At 47.5% G+C, this 20,365-nt stretch overlaps 1 protein-coding gene across 2 annotated transcripts in view; it reads right to left on the reverse strand.

Moving 5' to 3' along the window:
• dcaf8 (DDB1 and CUL4 associated factor 8) overlaps positions 1-20,365 on the reverse strand; it is a 74,453-nt gene that overhangs the window by 2,276 nt on the left and 51,812 nt on the right. For both annotated transcript variants that reach the window (XM_063043612.1, XM_063043613.1), the window contains exons 4-13: positions 17,214-17,354; positions 15,986-16,080; positions 9,379-9,489; positions 9,090-9,162; positions 8,842-8,899; positions 3,886-3,993; positions 2,797-2,927; positions 1,981-2,100; positions 351-467; positions 1-268 (exon numbers count right to left, since the gene is read on the reverse strand). The exon at positions 1-268 is cut by the window's left edge and continues 2,276 nt beyond it. In XM_063043612.1, coding sequence (XP_062899682.1) covers positions 152-268; positions 351-467; positions 1,981-2,100; positions 2,797-2,927; positions 3,886-3,993; positions 8,842-8,899; positions 9,090-9,162; positions 9,379-9,489; positions 15,986-16,080; positions 17,214-17,354 — 1,071 coding nt within the window. In that variant the 3' untranslated portion in view covers positions 1-151. The remainder of the gene's footprint in view (positions 269-350; positions 468-1,980; positions 2,101-2,796; positions 2,928-3,885; positions 3,994-8,841; positions 8,900-9,089; positions 9,163-9,378; positions 9,490-15,985; positions 16,081-17,213; positions 17,355-20,365) is intronic.

Here is a 20,365-nt window from a genome sequence, read left to right on the forward strand (position 1 = left end):
CACCCAGTCAGCTTTCCCTCTGCTCTCTCTCTCTCTCTCTGTCTGCATGTCTCCCCGCCCCGGTCAAGCAGTGTGGCTGCCAGTCCCCGCCCGGGCCGCCTCTCCATCAGTCTGAGCGGCGTGTGGGCGCCCCCCAACCACAGCTCCTTCCTCAGGAGGGCATACACTGCACCCGATCGGGGCCATCCTCTTCCTCTTCTGACGTCTCTGAGGAGCTTGACGTGTCATCGGATTCATCCTCTGGCGCCGAGATGGGTTCCCGCCGACGCTGTCGGGATGGAGGCACGAGTTAGAAAGGCAGATGACTTGCAGATGATAGTGGCCCAGCCCTCCCATGGCCCTGTGCTCACCTGCCGGTGTCTCCGCTGACGCAGGTGATGCATGAGGAACCACAGCATGTGACTGTCGAAGAGCTCGGTGTGACGTAGGCAGTCTTCATCACGTTCACGCTTGTTTCGTTTGATTACCTACGGAAAGAGCAAGGAGGGAAGAGGAGGAGCGAGAAAGTTTTATTTGGCCAAATAATCAAGAGCTAAGCAGGGTGGGGCCAGCAGCAGAGCGGCAGGCTTTGGCAAGAACAGGCAGAGGTGCTAAGTAAGTTTTCTTTTGTCAATTAATAGATAGCTAGTGCAGTAAGAATGGATCCAGAGTAACTGGCATGTTCTTTGTGTGAGTCTCCCTGATAACCTCATCTGCAGCTCTCTAGAGACCGTGTCAGGGAACTTGATTACCTTCGGCTCATCCGGGAGGATGAGGAGGTGGTAGACAGCAGCTACAGGACGGTGTCTGCGTGACTGTCAGGAGGGGGAAAGGGAATAGTCAGCCAATGCAGAGAACCCCAGTGGCCAGTCCTCTCAATAATAAGTACACTGATTTGAGGCTGGTGGGGGGGGGTGCAGGGTGAGGAGCATCTCAGATCCAGTCTACACGGGGAGGCTGAGCAGCCAAAGTGATGGGACATATTAATACTAACAACATAGGTAGGAAAAGGAAGAAGGTCCTGAAGAGAGAGTAGTAATCTCTCGAAAGGACAGGCAGATAGACAGACAGGGAGGAGTGGTTCTGTTGGCAAAAAGTTTAATCAAATCCTGAGAAAGAAGTGGCACGGGATTGGAAGATGTACAATCCTTGTGGGAAGAGTAACGAAACTAGAAGGGTAAAAAGACCATAATGGGAGTTATATACAGGCCTCTGAACAGTAGCCAGGATATGGGCTACAAATTACAACAGGAGATAGAAAAGATGTGAAAAGTTATGATAGTGGTGGGGGATTTCAATATGCAGGTAGATTGGGTAATGACAGAACTGACTCGATGGGCCGAATGTCTTTATTCTGCTCCTATTTCTTACGGGCTTTTGGAGCCTTGCTGCCCACATCAGCACCCAAGTGCTCGCCACTCCATCATCTCAATCTCAAGGCATCCACAATCCTCCTGGGAAAGTCCTCCACAAACTCCCACCTCACCTGATCTCGACACAGGGTGTCTCCCCGGTTCTCCCCTATGTTCAGATGTGACCTCGATCAGAATGGTCAGGGTGGTTTGGGTGACGTGGACAGAATCCTGGGAGAGCAATGGTCTGGCCAGCCCTGACTGTAGGAGGAGATGTCTGCCAGCCACCCCAGTGAGCAGTACAGTTCCCCATAGGGGAGAGGGTGGTGAGAGTGCAGCCACTGATCATGGGACAGCAGCTCAGATTTGAAACCCTCACTGGCCAGTTCAAACCCTCATCCACATCTACTGACTAGCAGAGAGATGAAGAGGGATGCAGGGCTGTCAGGGGTCACAGAGACAGGGGCAAGTATAACAGCCAGAGGGGGTTACAGAGACAGGGTGAGCTGTGGGGGCTGGAGGAGGTTACCCGACGGGGAGGGGTGTCAGGGCTGCAGTTAGATTCTGGGAGCTGGAGGGGGTGATGTGAATGGTGAGCTGAAGGAGGGAATGTGGGTTCTGCCAGGGGGAAGAGTCGACAGGTCCTCACCTCAGACAGCCCTGTCAAACCATTGCCTGCCTCTGAGGTGGGAGCCCAGATCTTCACATCGTGGTCGAGTCCGCTGGTAGCCAGCACGGGGAGATGAGGGTGGGGTTCCAGACAGTTCACCTGCCCAGGGGAGAGAGAGATAAAACATCAGCTTGAGGTTCCAACACCACCCATGGCAAACCCACCCCCACCCCCCAGAGGGGAGGGGAAGGTTTGTCATGACCCCCACCCCCAAGGAGAACTGTTGGTCAGGTCCGAATCCATTCCCCTCCCCACAGGATGGGAGGGCAGGGGAGTCCAACTTCCCCGAGGGGAGGGTGCTCCTTGTCCGTGTGTAAACCTCAGCCAACCAGTTCGACACTCAGCAGGCGCTTGGTACAGTGCCCCAGACACCTGGGGGCTGACAAGTTTCACGCAGCCAAATCCCAATCTGGAGTGAGCAAGTCATCGACCATGGCGGGAGGTGGAGAGCTGATGTACTGAACAGCCCTTCCAGCCCAATGAGCCATGCCACACAGCAACCCTCGATTTAACCCGCGCCTAATCACAGGACCATTTACAATGACCAATTAACCTACTAACCAGTACGTCTTTGGACTGTGGGAGGAAACTGGAGCACCGGAAACCTACGTGGTCACACGGCGAGAATATACTAAGTCCTCACTGACAGCGCTGGAATTGAACAGTGTCTCGCGAACTGCTATGCTTGATTCTCAGGAGAAGGTCCTGCCTGGAGTATCTGCCTCCCCATTTTCGAGCATACAGTGGGCAGAGGCGATACACAGGCACGCGGTGCCTCCCGCCTCCTGTACTCACCACTCCCCCCTTGTCTCCTTCCATAAATTGCACGATGCGACATGACAGCTTCTCCCACAGGAAGATGTGGCCACAGTCACTGCCGCTCACCACAAACTCGCTCTTCGGCCCATAGAAGTTCACGCCTTTCACTGGATGGGCAGAGGCACAAACACTGTTAAGTCAGCAGCCAGGGTGGTAGGTGTGTGCTGGCTCTTCCCTGCCCTTCCCCACTCCTTGATCTTTGGTTGGACACTGGCAGCATGTTCATCACCTTCATCCTGTGCTCCCTCACTCTCGTCAGCAGCATCAACAGGAATGGGCTCCACCTGCAGCTTCCCCGATTCCAATTCCCTCCCTCAGATCCCTTCCCCATGTTGTCTACCTCCTCCTACTCCAAGATCAACCCTACTCCTCCAATCTGTACCCAGGACTTGTACAACCTATAGCACAGCACAGTACAGGCCCTTCAGCCCACCATGGTGTGCTGACCTCCCATTTTTCTCTCATTCATTTGCCTAGCTAAGGCTCTTATATGTCCTTAAGCTATCAACCCTGGCAGCACGTTCCATACACCCAGCACTCAGTGTAAACTACATCTCCGATATACTTTCCTCCAACCACCTTACAATTATGCCGCCTCCTATGAGCTATTTCTTGGGAAAAGCCTCTGGCTGTCCACTCAATCTCTGCCTCTTATCATCTTGTGCACCCCTGTCAAGTCACTTCTCACCCTCCTTCACTCCAAAGAGAAAAGCCTGAGCTTGCTCAAACTGTTCTCATAAAATATGTTCTCTAATCCAAGGAGCATCCTGGAAATTCTCTCCTGCACCTTCTCTAAAGCTTCCACATCCTTCCTATAATGAGGTGACCAGAAATGGCCTCAGATCATGCTGGTCATTGACACATTTCACTGTATGCTTCGATGTATGACAAATTATAGCAACAGATTCTGGTAACATCTATCTGAGCTAAAACATTACCTTGAATACTACATCATTGTTGACAGATGCATCCAACCCAATCACCTTAGTTATAACAGATATTTTGCTGGGTGAGACAGACAGACACAGAGAGAAGTAAGGAGGGATGGATGGAATGGTTGCTTACCTGTGGCATTATTCCGGTGACCTTTATAGCGCTTGACGTAATCAGCTCCATCGCTGTGAAATGAATTGAAGAGGTAGATGTCCTCATCGTTGTAACTTGCCAACAAGTCTGTGGAAGGAAGAAAGACCAACTCATTGAACGGAAACAGTTTAACACCATGAAGGGACCCTCCCGTCAGATCTTCCTGATTCTCTGCCGATGCACACCTGTTCTCGGTATAGCTGTGATGAGGACAAAGTGATGCTCGTGAGCAACGGAGATTTACAGAAGGATGCAGAGGTCCTTGACAAACTTGGTCCCAAGCAGCTGCTATGTTACCAACAGGGCGCTTCTACGAACGCACGTGGAGAGAGAGACTTCAAGCGCTGCTGGTCTGCCAGCACATTGAGTTTTCCGACCAGGAAAGCTGCTGACTGGCACATTCCAGTCTGCAAGAGCACGTGCTGAAGCTTAGTGTGGCCAATGCAAAAGCTCTGTGGAGAAGGACTGCAGTCTAAAGTTGGTCAGCCACCGGACAAGGAGGGATTAAGTCCTGGGCCCACTATACAGAGAAGGTGCAAAGACCACTTGAAGGTATCATCAATAATTTTGAATGTTAAACAAAAATGAAGATTTGGAGGATGCAATCGTCAAAAGGGTTGTATGATGGCAGTCCATTATCTACACTAGGATCCGTGCTGACTTTGTTTATTTACAATCAGTCAATCAAAAGAACATGGCAGCATACACCGGATGGATTCTTCCATCCATGACTACTGGGAACTAACACAGTTTTATACTGTGGTAGTTGGATTGACAGCATTCTAATTTGTTCTGTATTTCATTTGCATAATTTGTCAGTCAGTTAAATGGTAGTTGTCTTTTTTTAAAATACCTTTTTAACTATTTTCATGAAACCAGCTAAATGGGGCAGTCACTTAATTGGACTAAAATGTACTGATCCCAACGTGTCCCAGTTAATCATGATCCACTGTATATAACCATATAACCAAATAACATTTACAGCACGGAATCAGACCATCTCGGCCCTTCTAGTCCGTACTGAACTCTTATTCTCACCTAGTCCCACTGACCTGCACTCAGCCCAGAACCCTCCCTTCCTTTCCTGTCCATATAGTTATCCAATTTAACTTTAAATGACAACATCGAACCTGCCTCAACCACTTCTCCTGGAAGCTCGTACCACACAGCTACCACTCCCGAGTAAAGTAGTTCCCCCTCACGTTACCCCTAAACTTTTGCCCTTTAACTCTCAACTCATGTCCTCTTGTTTGAATCTCCCCCACTCTCAATGGAAAAAGCCTATCCACGTCAACTCTATCTATCCCCCTCATAATTTTAAATACCTCTATCAAGTCCCCCCTCAACCTTCTACGCTCCAAAGAATAAAGACCCAACTTGTTCAACCTTTCCCTGTAACTTAGGTGATGAAACCCAGGTAACATTCTAGTAAATCTTCTCTGTACTCTCTCTATTTTGTTGACATTTTTCCTATAATTCAGTGACCAGAACTGTACACAATACCCCAAATTTGGCCTCACCAATGCCTTGTACAATTTCAACATTACATCCCAACTCTTGTACTCAATGCTCTGATTTATAAAGGCCAGCATACCAAAAGCTTTCTTCACCACCCTATCCACATGAGATTCCACCTTCAGGGAACTATGCACCATTATTCCTAGATCCCTCTGTTCTACTGCATTCTTCAATGCCCTACCATTTACCATGTATGTCCTATTTTGATTAGTCCTACCAAAATGTAGCACCTCACATTTATCAGCATAAAACTCCATCTGCCATCTTTCAGCCCACTCTTCTAACTGGCCTAAATCTCTCTGCAATCTTTGAAAACCTACTTCATTATCCACAACTCCACCTATCTTAGTATCATCTGCATACTTACTCATCCAATTTACCACCCCATCATCCAGATCATTAATGTACATGACAAACAACATTGGACCCAGTACAGATCCCTGAGGCACACCACTAGTCACTGGCCTCCAATCTGACAAACAGTTATCCACCACTACTCTCTGGCATTTCCCTTCCAGCCACTGCTGAATCCATTTTACTACTTCAATATTAATACCTAACGATTGAAGCTTCCTAACTAACCTTCCGCGTGGAACTTTGTCAAAGGCCTTACTGAAGTTCATATAGACAACATCCACTGCTTTACCCTCGTCAACTTTCCTAGTAACCTCTTCAAAAAATTCAATAAGATTTGTCAAACATGACCTTCCACACACAAATCCATGTTGACTGTTCTGAATCAGACCCTGTCTATCCAGATAATTATATATACCATCTCTAAGAATATTTTCCATCAATTTACCCACCACTGACGTCAAACTCACAGGCCGATAATTGCTAGGTTCACTCTTAGAACCCTTTTTAAACAATGGAACAACATGACCAATACGCCAATCCTCTGGCACCATCCCCGTTTCTAATGACATTTGAAATATTTCTGTCAGAGCCCCTGCTATTTCCACACTAACTTCCCTCAAGGTCCTAGGGAATATCTTGTCAGGACCTGGAGACTTATCCATTTTTATATTCCTTAAAAGCCCCAGTACTTCCTCCTCTTTAATCATCATAGTTTCCATAACTTCCCTACCTGTTTCCCTTATCTTACACAATTCAATATCCTTCTCCTTAGTGAATACCGAAGAAAAGAAATTATTCAGAATCTTTTGGCTCCACACATAGCTGTCCACTCTGATTCTCTAAGGGACCAATTTTATCCCTCACTATCCTTTTGCTATTAATATAACTGTAGAAACCCTCGGGATTTATTTTCACTTTACTTGCCAAAGCAACCTCATATCCTCTTTTAGCTTTTCTAATCTCTTTAAGATTCTTTTTACATTTTTTATATTCCTCGAGCACCTCATTTACTCCATGCTGCCTATATTTATTGCAGATATCTCTCTTTTTCCGAACCAAGTTTCCAATATCCCTTGAAAACCATGGCTCTCTCAAACTTTTAACTTTTCTTTTCAACCTGACAGGAACATAAAGATTCTGTACCTTCAAAATTTCACCTTTAAATGACCTCCATTTCTCTATTATATCCTTTCCATAAAACAAATTGTCCCAATCTACTCCTTCTAAATCCTTTCGCATCTCCTCAAAGTTAGCCTTTCTCCAATCAAAAATCTCAACCATGGGTCCAGACCGTTCCTTCTCCATAACTATATTGAAACTAATAGCATTGTGATCACTGGACCCGAAGTGCTCCCCAACCTCTGTCACCTGACCTATCTCATTCCCTAACAGGAGATCCAACACTGCCCCTTCTCTAGTTCATACCTCTATGTATTGCTGCAAAAAACTATCTTGCACACATTTTACAAACTCCAAACCATCCAGCCTTTTTACAGTATGGGCTTCCCAGTCTACGTGTGTGTAAGGGGGCTTCGTCTTTTATGTTACTGTGGAGACTAATTAAAATCTCCCACAATCACAACCTTGTGCTTACTACAAATATCTGCTATCTCCTTACAAATTTGTTCCTCCAATTCTCGCTCCCCATTTAGTGGTCTATAATACACCCCCATAAGTGTTACTACACCTTTCCCATTCCTCAATTCCACCCAAATAGCCTCCCTAGACGAGCCCTCTATCTGTCCTGCCAGAGCACCGCTGTAATATTTTCTCTGACAAGCAATGCAACACCTCCCCCTCTTGTCCCTCTGATTCTATCACACCTGAAGCAATTAAATCCAGGAATATTTAGTTGCCAATCACACTGCTCCTGTAACCATGTTTCACTATAGCCACCACATCATACTGCCAGGTATCAATCCATGCTTTAAACTCATCCACCTTTTTTATAATGCTCCTAGCATCAAAATAAATGCATTTAAGAAATTTTCCACCTCTTACTCTCTGTTTATCACTAAAGGTGCAAACAACTTTACTATTTTCTTTTTCTTCCTTCTCCCCTACATCTGTTCCTACACTCTGGTTCCCCTCCCCCCTTGTCTCTAGTTTAAATCCACTGGAGCCTCTCCAGCAAACCTACCCGCAAGAATATTTGTCCCCCTCCAGTTCAGATGTAAACCGTCCTGCCGGAACAGGTTCCACCTTCCCTGGAAAACTGCCCAATTATCTATCAATCTGAAGGCCTCCCTCCTGCACCATGTCTTCAGCCACGTGTTGATCTGCGCTATCTTACTATTTCTAAACCCGCCTGCACGTGGCACTGATCCTGAGATTGCTGTCCTGGGGGTCCTGTCCTTTAACTTGGCGCCTAACTCCCTAAACTCACCTTTCAGGACCTCCTCACTCTTCCTACCCACGTCATTGGTCCCTACATGGACCACGACATCTGGCTGCTCACCCTCCCTCTTGAGAATACCGAGAACTCGATCCGAGATATCGCGGACCCTGGCACCAGGGAGGCAACAGACCATCTGGGATTCTTGATCTCTTCCACAGAACCTCTTATCTGTCCCCCTAACTATCGAATCCCCTATCACTACTGCTCTCCTCTTTTCCCTCCTTCCCTTCTGAGGTGAGGGTCCCATCTCGGTGCCAGAGACGCAACCACTGCAACTTGTCCCTGGTAGGTCGTCCCCATCAACAGTATCCAAAACGATGTACTTATTATTGGTGGGAACGGCCACAGGGATGCTCTGCTCATTCTGTCTATTCCCCTTCCCTCTCCTGACAATCACCCGGCTACTTGTCTCCTGACTCTTAGGGGTGACTATCTCCCTGTAACTCCTGTTTATTTCTGCCTCTGCCTCCCAAATGATCCGAAGTTCATCCAGCTCCATATTTGAAAATAAGAGAGACTTTGTCACTTCCTGCCATTTGAAGCTGCTACCCCAAATTTGGCTCTTGACGGATATCACCTTCCTACCTGCCCTTGCCCCCAGTCCCATACTTCTCCACTGGAAGCTCCTTCCCCATGCCCTCCACCACCGCCCGTCTGCTCACCTGAGCCGTCGTGGCTGTAGACCAGACAGGTGATGTTGGCTTTCGAGTCACTGTTAACCTGAGGACAAGAAGGGAAGTGTTGGAACCGTGGAACAAGTGAAAACAGGGCAAAGGAGGAATGACAGACAGCGTGCACTCTCCCTCAACCGCAACCCCTGCACGCAGGCGGGAGCCCAAGCACACAACAATTCACACATGCACACCGCTTGGAAAGGCAGAGACCGGCCACAGAGACAGCAGAGCATTACCAGGTGGTGGGGGCAGAATTTTTTCAGGACACCGTTGTTCTCGTTCAGGTTAATTTTGCGCTGATCGTAGATCCTGCAATAGGAACAGACATGTGAGCAAGAGGGAGAGCACTCCAAGTCGGTCTGTGGGGGGTGGTGTGCAAGCAAACGAGAGGGCACATGGGGAGAGGAGGTTTTAACGGTTGAGCAGTCGGCTTCTGAGACTGCATAGACTTGGACTCCAGCTGACACCACAGCCATCTGGCTGCTCTCCTCCCCTCCCACCCTCCATCAATCACCAAGGCCCCACCTGAGGAACTGGTCCCGGCCTCCCACTGCGAACTGATGCGTGTTGGAAGGGTTAACGTAGATGGTGTACAGGCCCACCTTCTTGTCTTTCTCCTTGGTCACAACCAGTTTCCTGGAGGGAGGGAGACACGAGACAGAAGAGCAGAATTAAGCTATTTGGCACAGGGTCTCCTCCGCCCTTCCATTCTCCTGTCTTCTCCCCATAACCTCTGACACCTTTGCTTTAAATATACTCAATGACTTGGCCTGCACAGCAATGTGTGGCAATAAATTCCACTGATTCACCACCCACTGGCTAAAGAAATTCCGCCTCAACTCTGTTCTAAAGGGATGCTCTCTATTCTGTGACTGTGCCTTCTAGTCCTAGAATTCCCCACTATAGGAAGCATCCTCCCCACATCGACTCTCTAGGTTGTTTGAATATTCAGCAGGTTTCAGTGAGATCCCCCCTCACTGTTCCAAGCTCCAGCAAAACTTGCATGGTTAAACAGCCTTTCAAGAATTCCCACAGATCACCTTTCCCTGAAGCACTGACCCCACTCTCCATCCCTCCCACAGCGCTACACTCCTCCCCACAGCAGCCCAGCTCTGCCCCTGTCACCAGAAACTTAGCCCCAGGCCTCAACCCCAAACCCCAGGAATTCACAACATTCTCTCACCCAGCAACAAGCAACAGGCACCGCTCCTCTTCCTGGTTACCCAGTTTACTCTGGACACTGATAATCGATATACATTAGTCTTATACATAGTGAGTCTGACTTCAGTGGTGGGCAAGTTGTTGGAGAAGATCCTGAAAGGCAGGATTTATGAACATTTGGAGAGGCATAATATGATTAGGAATAGTCAGCATGGTTTTGTCAAGGACAGGTTGTGCCTTACGAGCCTGACTGAATTCTTTGAGGATGTGACTAAACACATTAATGAAGGTAGAGCAGTGGATGCAGTGTATATGGATTTCAGTAAGGCATTTGATAAGGTTCCCCATGCAGGGCTCATTCAGAAAGTAAGGAGGCATGGGATCCAAGGAGACCTGGCTTTGTGGATCCAGAATTGGCTTGCCCACAGAAGGCAAAGAGTGGTTGTAGATGGTTCGTATTCTGCATGGAGATCGGTGACCAGTGGTGTGCTGCAGGGATCTGTTCTGGGCCCCTCTGATTTGTGATCTTTTTAATGACCTGGATGTAGAAGTAGAAGGGCGGGTTAGTAAGTTTGCTGATGACACAAAAATTGGGGGTATTGTGTAGTCTGGAGGGTTGTCAGAGGTTACAGTGGGACATCAACAGGATGCAGAACTGGGCTGCGAAGTGACAGATGGAGTTCTACCCAGGTAAGTATAAAGTGCTTCATTTCAGTAGGTCAAATCTGAAGACAGAATAAAATACTAATGGTAAGCCTCTTGGCAGTGTAGAAGATCAGAGGGGTCTTGGGATCTTGGGCTCCATGTCCATAGGACACTCAAAGCTGTTAACAGTGTTGTTAAGAAGGAATATAATGTGTTAGCATTCATCAAATGTGGGATTGAGTTCAAGAGCCGTGAGGTAATGTTACAGATATGTAAGACCTTAGCTAGACCCCACTTGGAGTTCTGTGTTCAGTTCTGATCACCTCACTACAGGAAAGATGTGGATACTATAGCAAGAGTACAGAGGAGATTTACAAGGATGTTGCCTGGATTGGGGGGCATGCCTTATGAGAATAGGTTGAGTGAACTCAGCCTTTTCTGCTTGGAGCAACGGATGAGAGGTGACCTGATAGAGGTATACAAGATGATGAGAGGCATTGATCATGTGGATAGCCAGAGGCTTTTTCCCAGGGCTGAAGTGGCAAACACGAGGTGGCATAGTTTTAAGGTGCTTGGAAGTAGAAGGGATGACGGGCAAGTTTTTCCACACAGAGAGTGGTGGGTGTGTGGAATGCACTGTCAACGAAGGTGGTACAGGCAGATACAATAGGGTCTTCTAAGAGACTCCTAGAAAGGAATATGGAGCTTACAAAAATAGAGGGCTATGTGGTAGGGAAATTCTAGGCAGCTTCTAGAGTAGGATACATGGTCGGCACAACATTGTCAGCCGAGGGCCTGTAATGTGCTGTAGATTTTCTTCGTTTATGCATCTTTAATGTCTTGCAGTGTACTGCTACCACAAAGCACAGATATCACACAAAATGTTGAGAGGAACTAAGCTGGAGAAGACCCTTCATCAAGAATGGAAAGGAAGGGGGCAGAAGGTTGGGGTGGGGGGGCAGGAGTAATGATGGAGGGGGCAGACATTACCAGAAACTGGAGAAATCAGGCCATCAGGTTGGAGGCTACCCAGACAAAAAATGAGGCATTGCCAACCTGAGTTTGGCCTCATCATCCCCTCCATTGGTTTGCCACCTGACCTACAGAGTTCCTCCAGAGTTTGGTGTGTGCATTTCCAGCATCTGGAGAATCTCTGCATTTAAAATTTCATAACACGCTATTGATGATAAACCTGACTCTGGCCTCCTTGGAGGCCTTGCCTGCACTCTCCCCCACCCCAACTTTCTTCTTCTGATTTCTTCCCTCATCCTTCAGGTCCTGATAAAAGGTCTGAAACATCAACAGCTTATTCCTCTCCATAGATGCTACCTGACCTGCTGAGTCTCCAGCATTTTGTGTGTGTTGCTGAAGAATTTCAGCATCAGTATAATCTCATGTTTAAAACTTAACAACATTAGTGAAATTCATAGGGATAGAACCAGAATCAGAATTAGGTTTATTATCACCGGCATGTGATGTAACGTCAAATTTGTTAACTCAGCAGCAGCAATTCAATGCAATACATAACATAGATGAAAAAACAATAATAAATAAATCTTATTCAGTATACTTTATACAGTATACATATATTGAATAGATTTAAATTGTGCAAAAAACAGAAATATTATATATATCCGGGAGAGGTTCCCGAGAATTGGAGGATTGCGGATGTTGTTCCCTTATTCAAGAAAGGGAGTAGAGATAGCCCAGGGAGTTATAGACCACTGAGTCTTACTTCAGTGATTGGTAAGTTGATGGAGAAGATCCTGAGAGGCAGGATTTCTGAACATTTGGAGAGGCATAATATGATTAGGAATAGTCAGCATGGCTTTATCAAAGGCAGGTCATGCCTTACGAGCTTGAATGAATTTTTTTTTGAGGATGTGACTAAACACATTGATGAAGGTAGAGCAGTAGATGTAGTGCATATGGATTTCAGCAAGGCAGTTGACAAGGTACCCCATGCGAGCCTTATTGAGAAAGTAAGGAGGCATGGGATCAAAGGGGGCATTACTTTGTGGATCCAGAACTGGCTTGCCCACAGAAGGCAAAAAGTGGTTGTAGACAGGTCATATTTTGCTTGGAGGTCAGTGACAGTGGTGTGCCTCGGGAATCTGTTTTGGGACCCCTACTCTTCATGATTTTTATTAATGACCTGGATGAAGAAGTGGAGGGATGGGTTAGTAAATTTGCTGATGACACAAAGGTTGGGGGTGTTATGGATAGTGTGGAGGGCTGTCAGAGGTTACAGTGGGACACTGATAGGATGCAAAACTGGGCTGAGAAGTGGCAGATGGAGTTCAACCCAGATAAGTGTGAGGTGGTTCATTTTGGTAGGTCAAATATGATGGCAGAATATAGTATTAATGGTAAGGCTCTTGGCAGTGTGGATCAGAGGGATCTTGGGGTCCAAGTCCATAGGACATTCAAAGCTGCTGTGCAGGTCGACTCTGTGGTTAAGGAGGCATACGGTGTATTGGCCTTCATCAATTGTGGGACTGAGTTTAGGAGCCGAGAGGTAATGTTGCAGCTATATGGAGTACTGTGCTCTGTTCAGGTCGCCTCACTACAGGAAGGACGTGGAAGCCATAGAAAGGATGTTGCCTGGATTGGGGGGCATGCCTTATGAAAACAGGTTGAGTGAACTCGGCCTTTTCTTCTTGGAGCGATGGAGGATGAGAGGTGTCCTGATAAGGTGTAAAAGATAATAAGAGGCATTGATCATGTGGATAGTCAGAAGTTTTTTCCCAGGGCTGAAATGGCTAGCACGAGAGGACACAGTTTTAAAGTGCTTGGAAGTAGGTACAGAGGAGATGTCAGGGTTAAGTTGTTGTGTTTTTTTTATTTTACGCAGAGAGTAGTGAGTACGTGGAATGGGCTGTCGGCGACTGTGGTGGAGGTGGATACAGTAGGGTCTTTCAAGAGACTCCTGGATAGGTACATGGAGCTTAGAAAAATAGAGGGCTATGAGTAACCCAAGGTAATTTCTAAGGCAGGGACATGTTTGGCACAGCTTTGTGGGCCAAAGTGCCTGTATTGTGCTGTAGGTTTTCTATGTTTCTAGGTTCCTAAAAAAAAAAAGTGAGGTAGTGTCCAAAGCTTCAATGTCCATTTCGGAATCTGTTGGCAGAGGGGAAGAAGCTGTTCCTGAATCGCTGAGTGTGTGCCTTCAGGCTTCTGTACCTCCTACCTGATGGCAACAGTGAGAAAAGGGCATGCCCTGGGTGCTGGAGGTCCGTAATAATGGACTCTGCCTTTCTGAGACACTGCTCCCTGAAGATGCCCTAGTACCCAAGATGGAGCTGACTAGATTTACAACCCTCTGCACCTTCTTTTGGTCCTGTGCAGTTGCCCCCCCCCCACTATACCTGACATTGATGCAGCTTGTCAGAATGCTCTCCACAGTACATCTATAGAGGTTTTGAGTGTATTTGTTGACATACCAAATCTCTTCAAACTCCTAATGAAGTATAGCCACTGTCTTGCCTTCTTTATAACTGCATCGATATGTTGGGACCAGGTTAGATCCTCAGAGATCTTAACACCCAGGAACTTGAAGCTGCTCACTCTCTCCACTTCTGATCCCTCTATGAGGATTGGTATGTGTTCCTTTGTCTTACCCTTCCTGAAGTCCACAATCCATTCTTTCATCTTACTGATGTTGAGTGCCAGGTTGTTGCTGTGGCAGCACTCCACTAGTTGGCATATCTCACTCATGTACGCCCTCTCGTCACCACCTGAGATTCTATCAATAATGGTTGTATTGTCAGCAAATTTATAGATGTTATTTGAGCTACGCCTAGCCATACAGTCATGGGTATATAGAGAGTACAGCAGTGGGCTAAGCACACACTTCTGAGGTGCGCCACTGCTGATCGTAAGGAGGAGAAGTTATCACCAATCTGCACATATTGTGGCCTTCCGGTTAGGAAGTCGAGAATCCAATTGCAGAGGGAGGTACAGAGGCCCAGGTTCTGCAACTTCTCAATCAGGATTGTGGGAATGATGGTATTAAATGCTGAGTCAATGAACAGCATCCTAACATTGACATTTGTGTGGTCCAGGTGGTCTAAAGCCGAGCGGAGAGTCATTGAGATTGCATCTGCCGTTGACCTATTGTGGCGATAGGCAAACTGCAGTGGGTCCAGGTCCTTGCTGAGGCAGGAGTTCAGTCTAGTCATGACCAACCTCTCAAAGCATTTCATCACTATCGACGTGAGTGCTACCGGGAGATAGTTGTTGAGGCAGCCCACATTATTTTTGTTGGGCACTGGTATAATTGTTGCCTTTTTGAAGCAAGTGGGAACTTCCGCCCGTAGCAGTGAGAGGCTGAAAATGTTCTTGAATACTCCCACCAGTTGGTTGGCACAGGTTTTCAGAGCCATCAGGATCTTCCGCCTTGCGTGGGTTCACTCCCTTTAAAGAGAGCCTAACATCGGCCTCTGAGACAGAGATCACAGGGTCATCAGGTGCAGCAGGGATCTTCACAGCTGTAGTTATATTCTCCCTTTCAAAGCGGGCATAGAAGGCGTTGAGTTCATCTGGCAGTGAAGGATCGCTGCCATTCATGCTATTGGGTTTTGTTTTGTAGGAAGTAATGTCTTGCAAGCCCTTCCAGAGTTATCGTGCATCCGATGTTGCCTCCAACCTGATTCGAAGTTGTCTCTTCGGCCTTGAAGTAGCCCTCCGCAAATCATAGTAAAAATCATCGGGGTCTCCCTCCCCTCTGTTTCTGAGATTTACGAGGAGCATTGCAGACGAAGGGCCTGAAGCACTTTTCAGCATCCTACCACCCATCCCACAACCATCAGGACTAGGACGGCCAGACTGGGTAACAGCTTCTTCCATAAGGCGGAGGCACTAATGAATACCCTGCCTCCACTAGGACAGCGAGCTGTTTACACTACATGCAATTTAAGCAGCACGGTAGTGTAGTGGTTAGCACAATGACTTACAGTACCGGTCACCCGGATTCAATTCCTGCCGCTGCCTCGGAGTTTATATGTTCTCCCCCTGACCATGTGCATTTCCTCCCAGTTGGTAAGTTAATTGGTCATTGTAAATTGTCCTGCGGTTAAGGCTAGAGTTAAATCTGGGGACTGTGACTCAAAGGGCCCATTCCCAGCTGTACCTCAATAAATAAAATAAATACATTTTGAATTGTATTTGGTAAAATTTTGTTTTATGTACTGTGTGATAAATTTTTGTCAGCGTACTGTGGTCCACAAGAACGTTCTTTCACGGACAGTCAGATGGCAATCAACCTGATGGAGACCCTGCCCATAGTCCCACAGCCCACCCCCTCTGCCCAGCACCCAGCACTCACGAAGCGGGACGCTCCTGGCGCAGGTCGATGGTGAAGACCACAGCGTCCTCCCCCGCCGACAGGAAAGTGCAGGGTGAGTCGGGCTCCAGCGCCAACTGTGGACACAGGAGAAGCAACTGACAACAGACTCCTCACCCACCCTCACACCCCCTCCCCACGATCCCACCTCCCAGCCAGCCTACCCCTCCTCACCGCCCACGAGGCCTCCCGGAATTCCCAGCTGGTGGACACATGAGAAAAGAGTACAGGCTGCCAAAACAATGAAAATCTATCCTGTTGACTACGAACAATAGAAGCCAAGCTGGGGGGGGGGGTGGTCCATGAACCCACAAGAGTCTTCGACAGGGAAGTCCAGGGAGACAAGAACCATACAGTGCAGAATCCAACCGGGAGAAAGTGCTCACGACTCCTGGGGGCAGAACCCCCTGAAACAGACACAGCTCCCTCAGGTGTCAGCAGGGAACGTACAGGGGTGAGAGTCAAGTGCAGGGGTGTCCCTCACTCCCCTCGCCCTCGATTAGGACCAGGGGTCACAGTCACGGAATAAATGAAAAGATGTTCAGGCAGGGATGAGTAGGAATTCTTGACACAGACGCTTGGAGAATGAATCTTTAGAATTAACTGCTCTCATGCTAGGGCACCAAAATATCTGGCAACAATGTCTTTGGGTCACCACGACAGCACGGCACCACCACAGCTCGGGGGCATTGGGAGTTCGCAGTTTAGTTTTGGCACTGTCTGTAAGGAGCTTGTACATTCTCTCTGTGAGTGTGTGGGTTTCCTCCGGGTGCTACCAAAGACCTACCAGTGAGGTTAAATGGTCACTCTAAATTGTCCTGTGATGAGTTTAGAGTCAAACAGGCAAGCTACTGGGCCAGAAGGGCCCGTTCCTCACTGTATCTCTAATAAATTAACAGGCCGCCCTTGGCACTTCCTCACCTTGTGTTGGTTGTTAATGCAAACAATGCTTTCTTTTCACTGTCTTTGTCTATGTACACGATAAATACGAGCCCAAATCTGAATCAGAAGCCAAGGAGACTTGGCTGCCCCAGAAATTCAGGACAAGGTTCGGTGAAGGAACTGAGGAATATGCGTTAGTGTAGGAGAGTGATGATTAGCCACGAATGGGAAAGCAGGGACGAGGGGCCAAATGGCCTCCTGCTGCTTCTGAACCTTACAATATTTGAGCAGAGAGAGAGCTGGGAGGAACAGCAGAGGGATCACCAACCTTGTGTGCAGAACCCTTGTGCTGGGCCACTCGCTTGGTGGACTTGCAGCATTCGGTGGCCGATAGCTCAGCGACACGGATCTGCCCATCTCGGGCACACATGGCCAACGTGGAATCCCCACTGTTCGGCAGGAACTTGGCCTGGAGAAACACAGGACAAGAGCAATGCTGGAATTTGGCAGCACAGCACACAACCCCCGCCCCACAGCTTCCCAAAGGAACCAACTCTAAACCTGAAACTTCTGTGGACACACAGTGGAGACTGGTTGCGTCACGATCTGGTATGGAAACACAAGAATGGAAAAGCCTACAGAAAGTGGTGGATACAGCCCAGTCTGTCACAGGCAAAGCCTGCCCCATCCCTGAGCACTGTAACAAGAAAGCAGCATCCATCATCAAGGAGCCCCATCATCCAGGCCACGCTCTCTTCCTGCTGCTGCCATCGAGGAGTGAGCATGGTCCCACACCAGCAGGTTCAGGAACAGTTATTATCCTTCAACCATCAGACTCCAGAACCAGTGTGGATAACTTTACTCATCAACTCACAACTGATTCCATAATGCTATGACTCAGTTTCAAACTCTACAACACACGTCCTCTGTATCATTTGCACAGCTTGTGTTTTTTCGGTGTTTGTCAGTCTTTGTCTGCTGTTTTTCCATTGATTCTGTTGTGCTTTTTTACTACTGTGAACGCCTGCAAGAAAATGAATCTTAAGGTAGATTTGGTGACAGACATAATTGATAATAATTTATTTTGAACTTTTAAACTTGAATTAACTTTGCAGTAAAGTTAAAATGTATTGTTGAAGTATGCATACGTTACTATGTCCTACCCTGAGATTCATTCTGTTGCAGGCATTTACAGGATAATGGTACAGGTACAGGGTATGCAAACATAACATAACAAAGGGAGGTACTACTGCAGTTGTACAAGGCCTTGGTGAGACCACACCTGGAGTATTGTGTGCAGTTTTGGTCCCCTAATCTGAGGAAAGACATCTTTGCCATAGAGGGAGTACAAAGAAGGTTCACTAGATTGATTCCTGGGATGGCAGGTCTTTCATATGAAGAAAGACTGGATGAACTGGGCTTGTACTCGTTGGAATTTAGAAGATTGAGGGGGGATCTGATTGAAACGTATAAGATCCTAAAGGGATTGGACAGGCTAGATGCGGGAAGATTGTTCCCGATGTTGGGGAGGTCTAGAACGAGGGGTCACAGTTTGAGGATAGAGGGGAAGCCTTTTAGGACCGAGGTTAGGAAAAACTTCTTCACACAGAGAGTGGTGAATCTGTGGAATTCTCTGCCACAGCAAACTGTTGAGGCCAGTTCATTAGCTATGTTTAAAAGGAAGTTAGATATGGCCCTTGTGGCTACAGGGGTCAGGGGGTATGGAGGGAAGGCTGGGTTCTGAGTTGGATGATCAGCCATGATCATAATAAATGGCGGTGCAGGCTCGAAGGGCCGAATGGCCTACTCCTGCACCTATTTTCTATGTTTCTATGTTTCTATGTTTCTATACCAGGGAAAGCCAATGTGAACATTACACCAGCTCAGCTTCCACTCCTGTTTATAACTGAAAGCACCATCATAATTTTTAACAGAGATAATGTACAAGTCACAAATACCCTGCCATGACACATTTACATAGGAAAACACAACACACATGTAAACATCACACAGACTACTACATGGAAAAACACCATTGTAGATGTTCACGCTTCTTTACTATCCTGCCTTCCTATGTCATTAGGAATCATGAGGTTTAATATCAGTGGCAAATGTCGTGAAATTTGCTGTTTTGCAAAACAGTGGCAGAAAACCAGATGTTCGAGGTTGGATGAGCACAATTCAGACAGAACCACCATGTCTGCACACCATGATGACTTAGCCATAAAGCATACTCCACCTCCTCAGCTGTCCTGTCTCTGAAGTGGATTGTGAAGCCTTTGGGCTGCAGTGTTACATTCGAAATATCAGGTGTAAGCCATGTTTCCATCCTGCTGAGGTCTTCAATTTTATTTTCCAGAGACTGTACATTCACCCGCAGGTTAGTTGTGAATGGGAGTCTAAGGGCTCCATGTTTCAATCATACCTGCAAGACAAGCCTGCTTTCCACACTTCCTTTTTTTCCCAAAGGGGAACTGCACTCATGACCCATGTCTGCAGTGCAGGATCCACCGACTTTGAGTATTGATAAGATTTTTTTGAAAGAACATCTTAAAATGAGGTTGATTACTGAAGTATCCATGGCTGTGACTGTGCAGTTCCGCTGTAGTAGTCCTAAATGGGAATAGCTGATGATTCCTATCGAAGGTGCACAGAGACTCTCCACTTATTGGCCCACCTTGAGAAAACTGCAGGAATACTGTAGAACAGAGGGACGTTGGTATATAAGTGAATGGCTCCCACGAAGGGATGTTGGTATATGAGTGCATGGCTCCCTGTAGAACGTAGGGACGTTGGTACATGATACACGGCTCCCTGTAGAACAGAGGGACATTGGTATAAGAGTACAAGGCTCCCTTTAGAACGTAGGGACGTTGGTATACAAGTGCACGGTTCCCTGTAGAACAGAGGGATATTGGTACACGAGTACATGGTTCCCTATAGAATAGAGGGATGTTGGTACACGAGTACATGGTTCCCTGTAGAATGGAGGGTCGTTGGTACACGAGTGCATGGCTCCCTGTGGAACAGAGGGTCGTTGGTACACGAGTGCATGGCTCCCTGTGGAACAGAGGGTCGTTGGTACACGAGTGCATGGCTCCCTGTGGAACAGAGGGTCGTTGGTACACGAGTACATGGCTCCCTGTGGAACAGAGGGTCGTTGGTACACGAGTGCATGGTTCCCTGTAGAATGGAGGGTCGTTGGTACACGAGTACATGGCTCCCTGTAGAATGGAGGGTCGTTGGTACACGAGTGCATGGCTCCCTGTGGAACAGAGGGTCGTTGGTACACGAGTACATGGTTCCCTGTAGAATGGAGGGTCGTTGGTACACGAGTGCATGGCTCCCTGTGGAACAGAGGGTCGTTGGTACACGAGTACATGGCTCCCTGTGGAACAGAGGGTCGTTGGTACACGAGTACATGGCTCCCTGTAGAACAGAGGGTCGTTGGTACACGAGTACATGGCTCCCTGTAGAATG

Source organism: Mobula hypostoma, chromosome 3, assembly GCF_963921235.1.
Source record: "Mobula hypostoma chromosome 3, sMobHyp1.1, whole genome shotgun sequence".
Taxonomy (NCBI): domain Eukaryota; kingdom Metazoa; phylum Chordata; class Chondrichthyes; order Myliobatiformes; family Myliobatidae; genus Mobula; species Mobula hypostoma.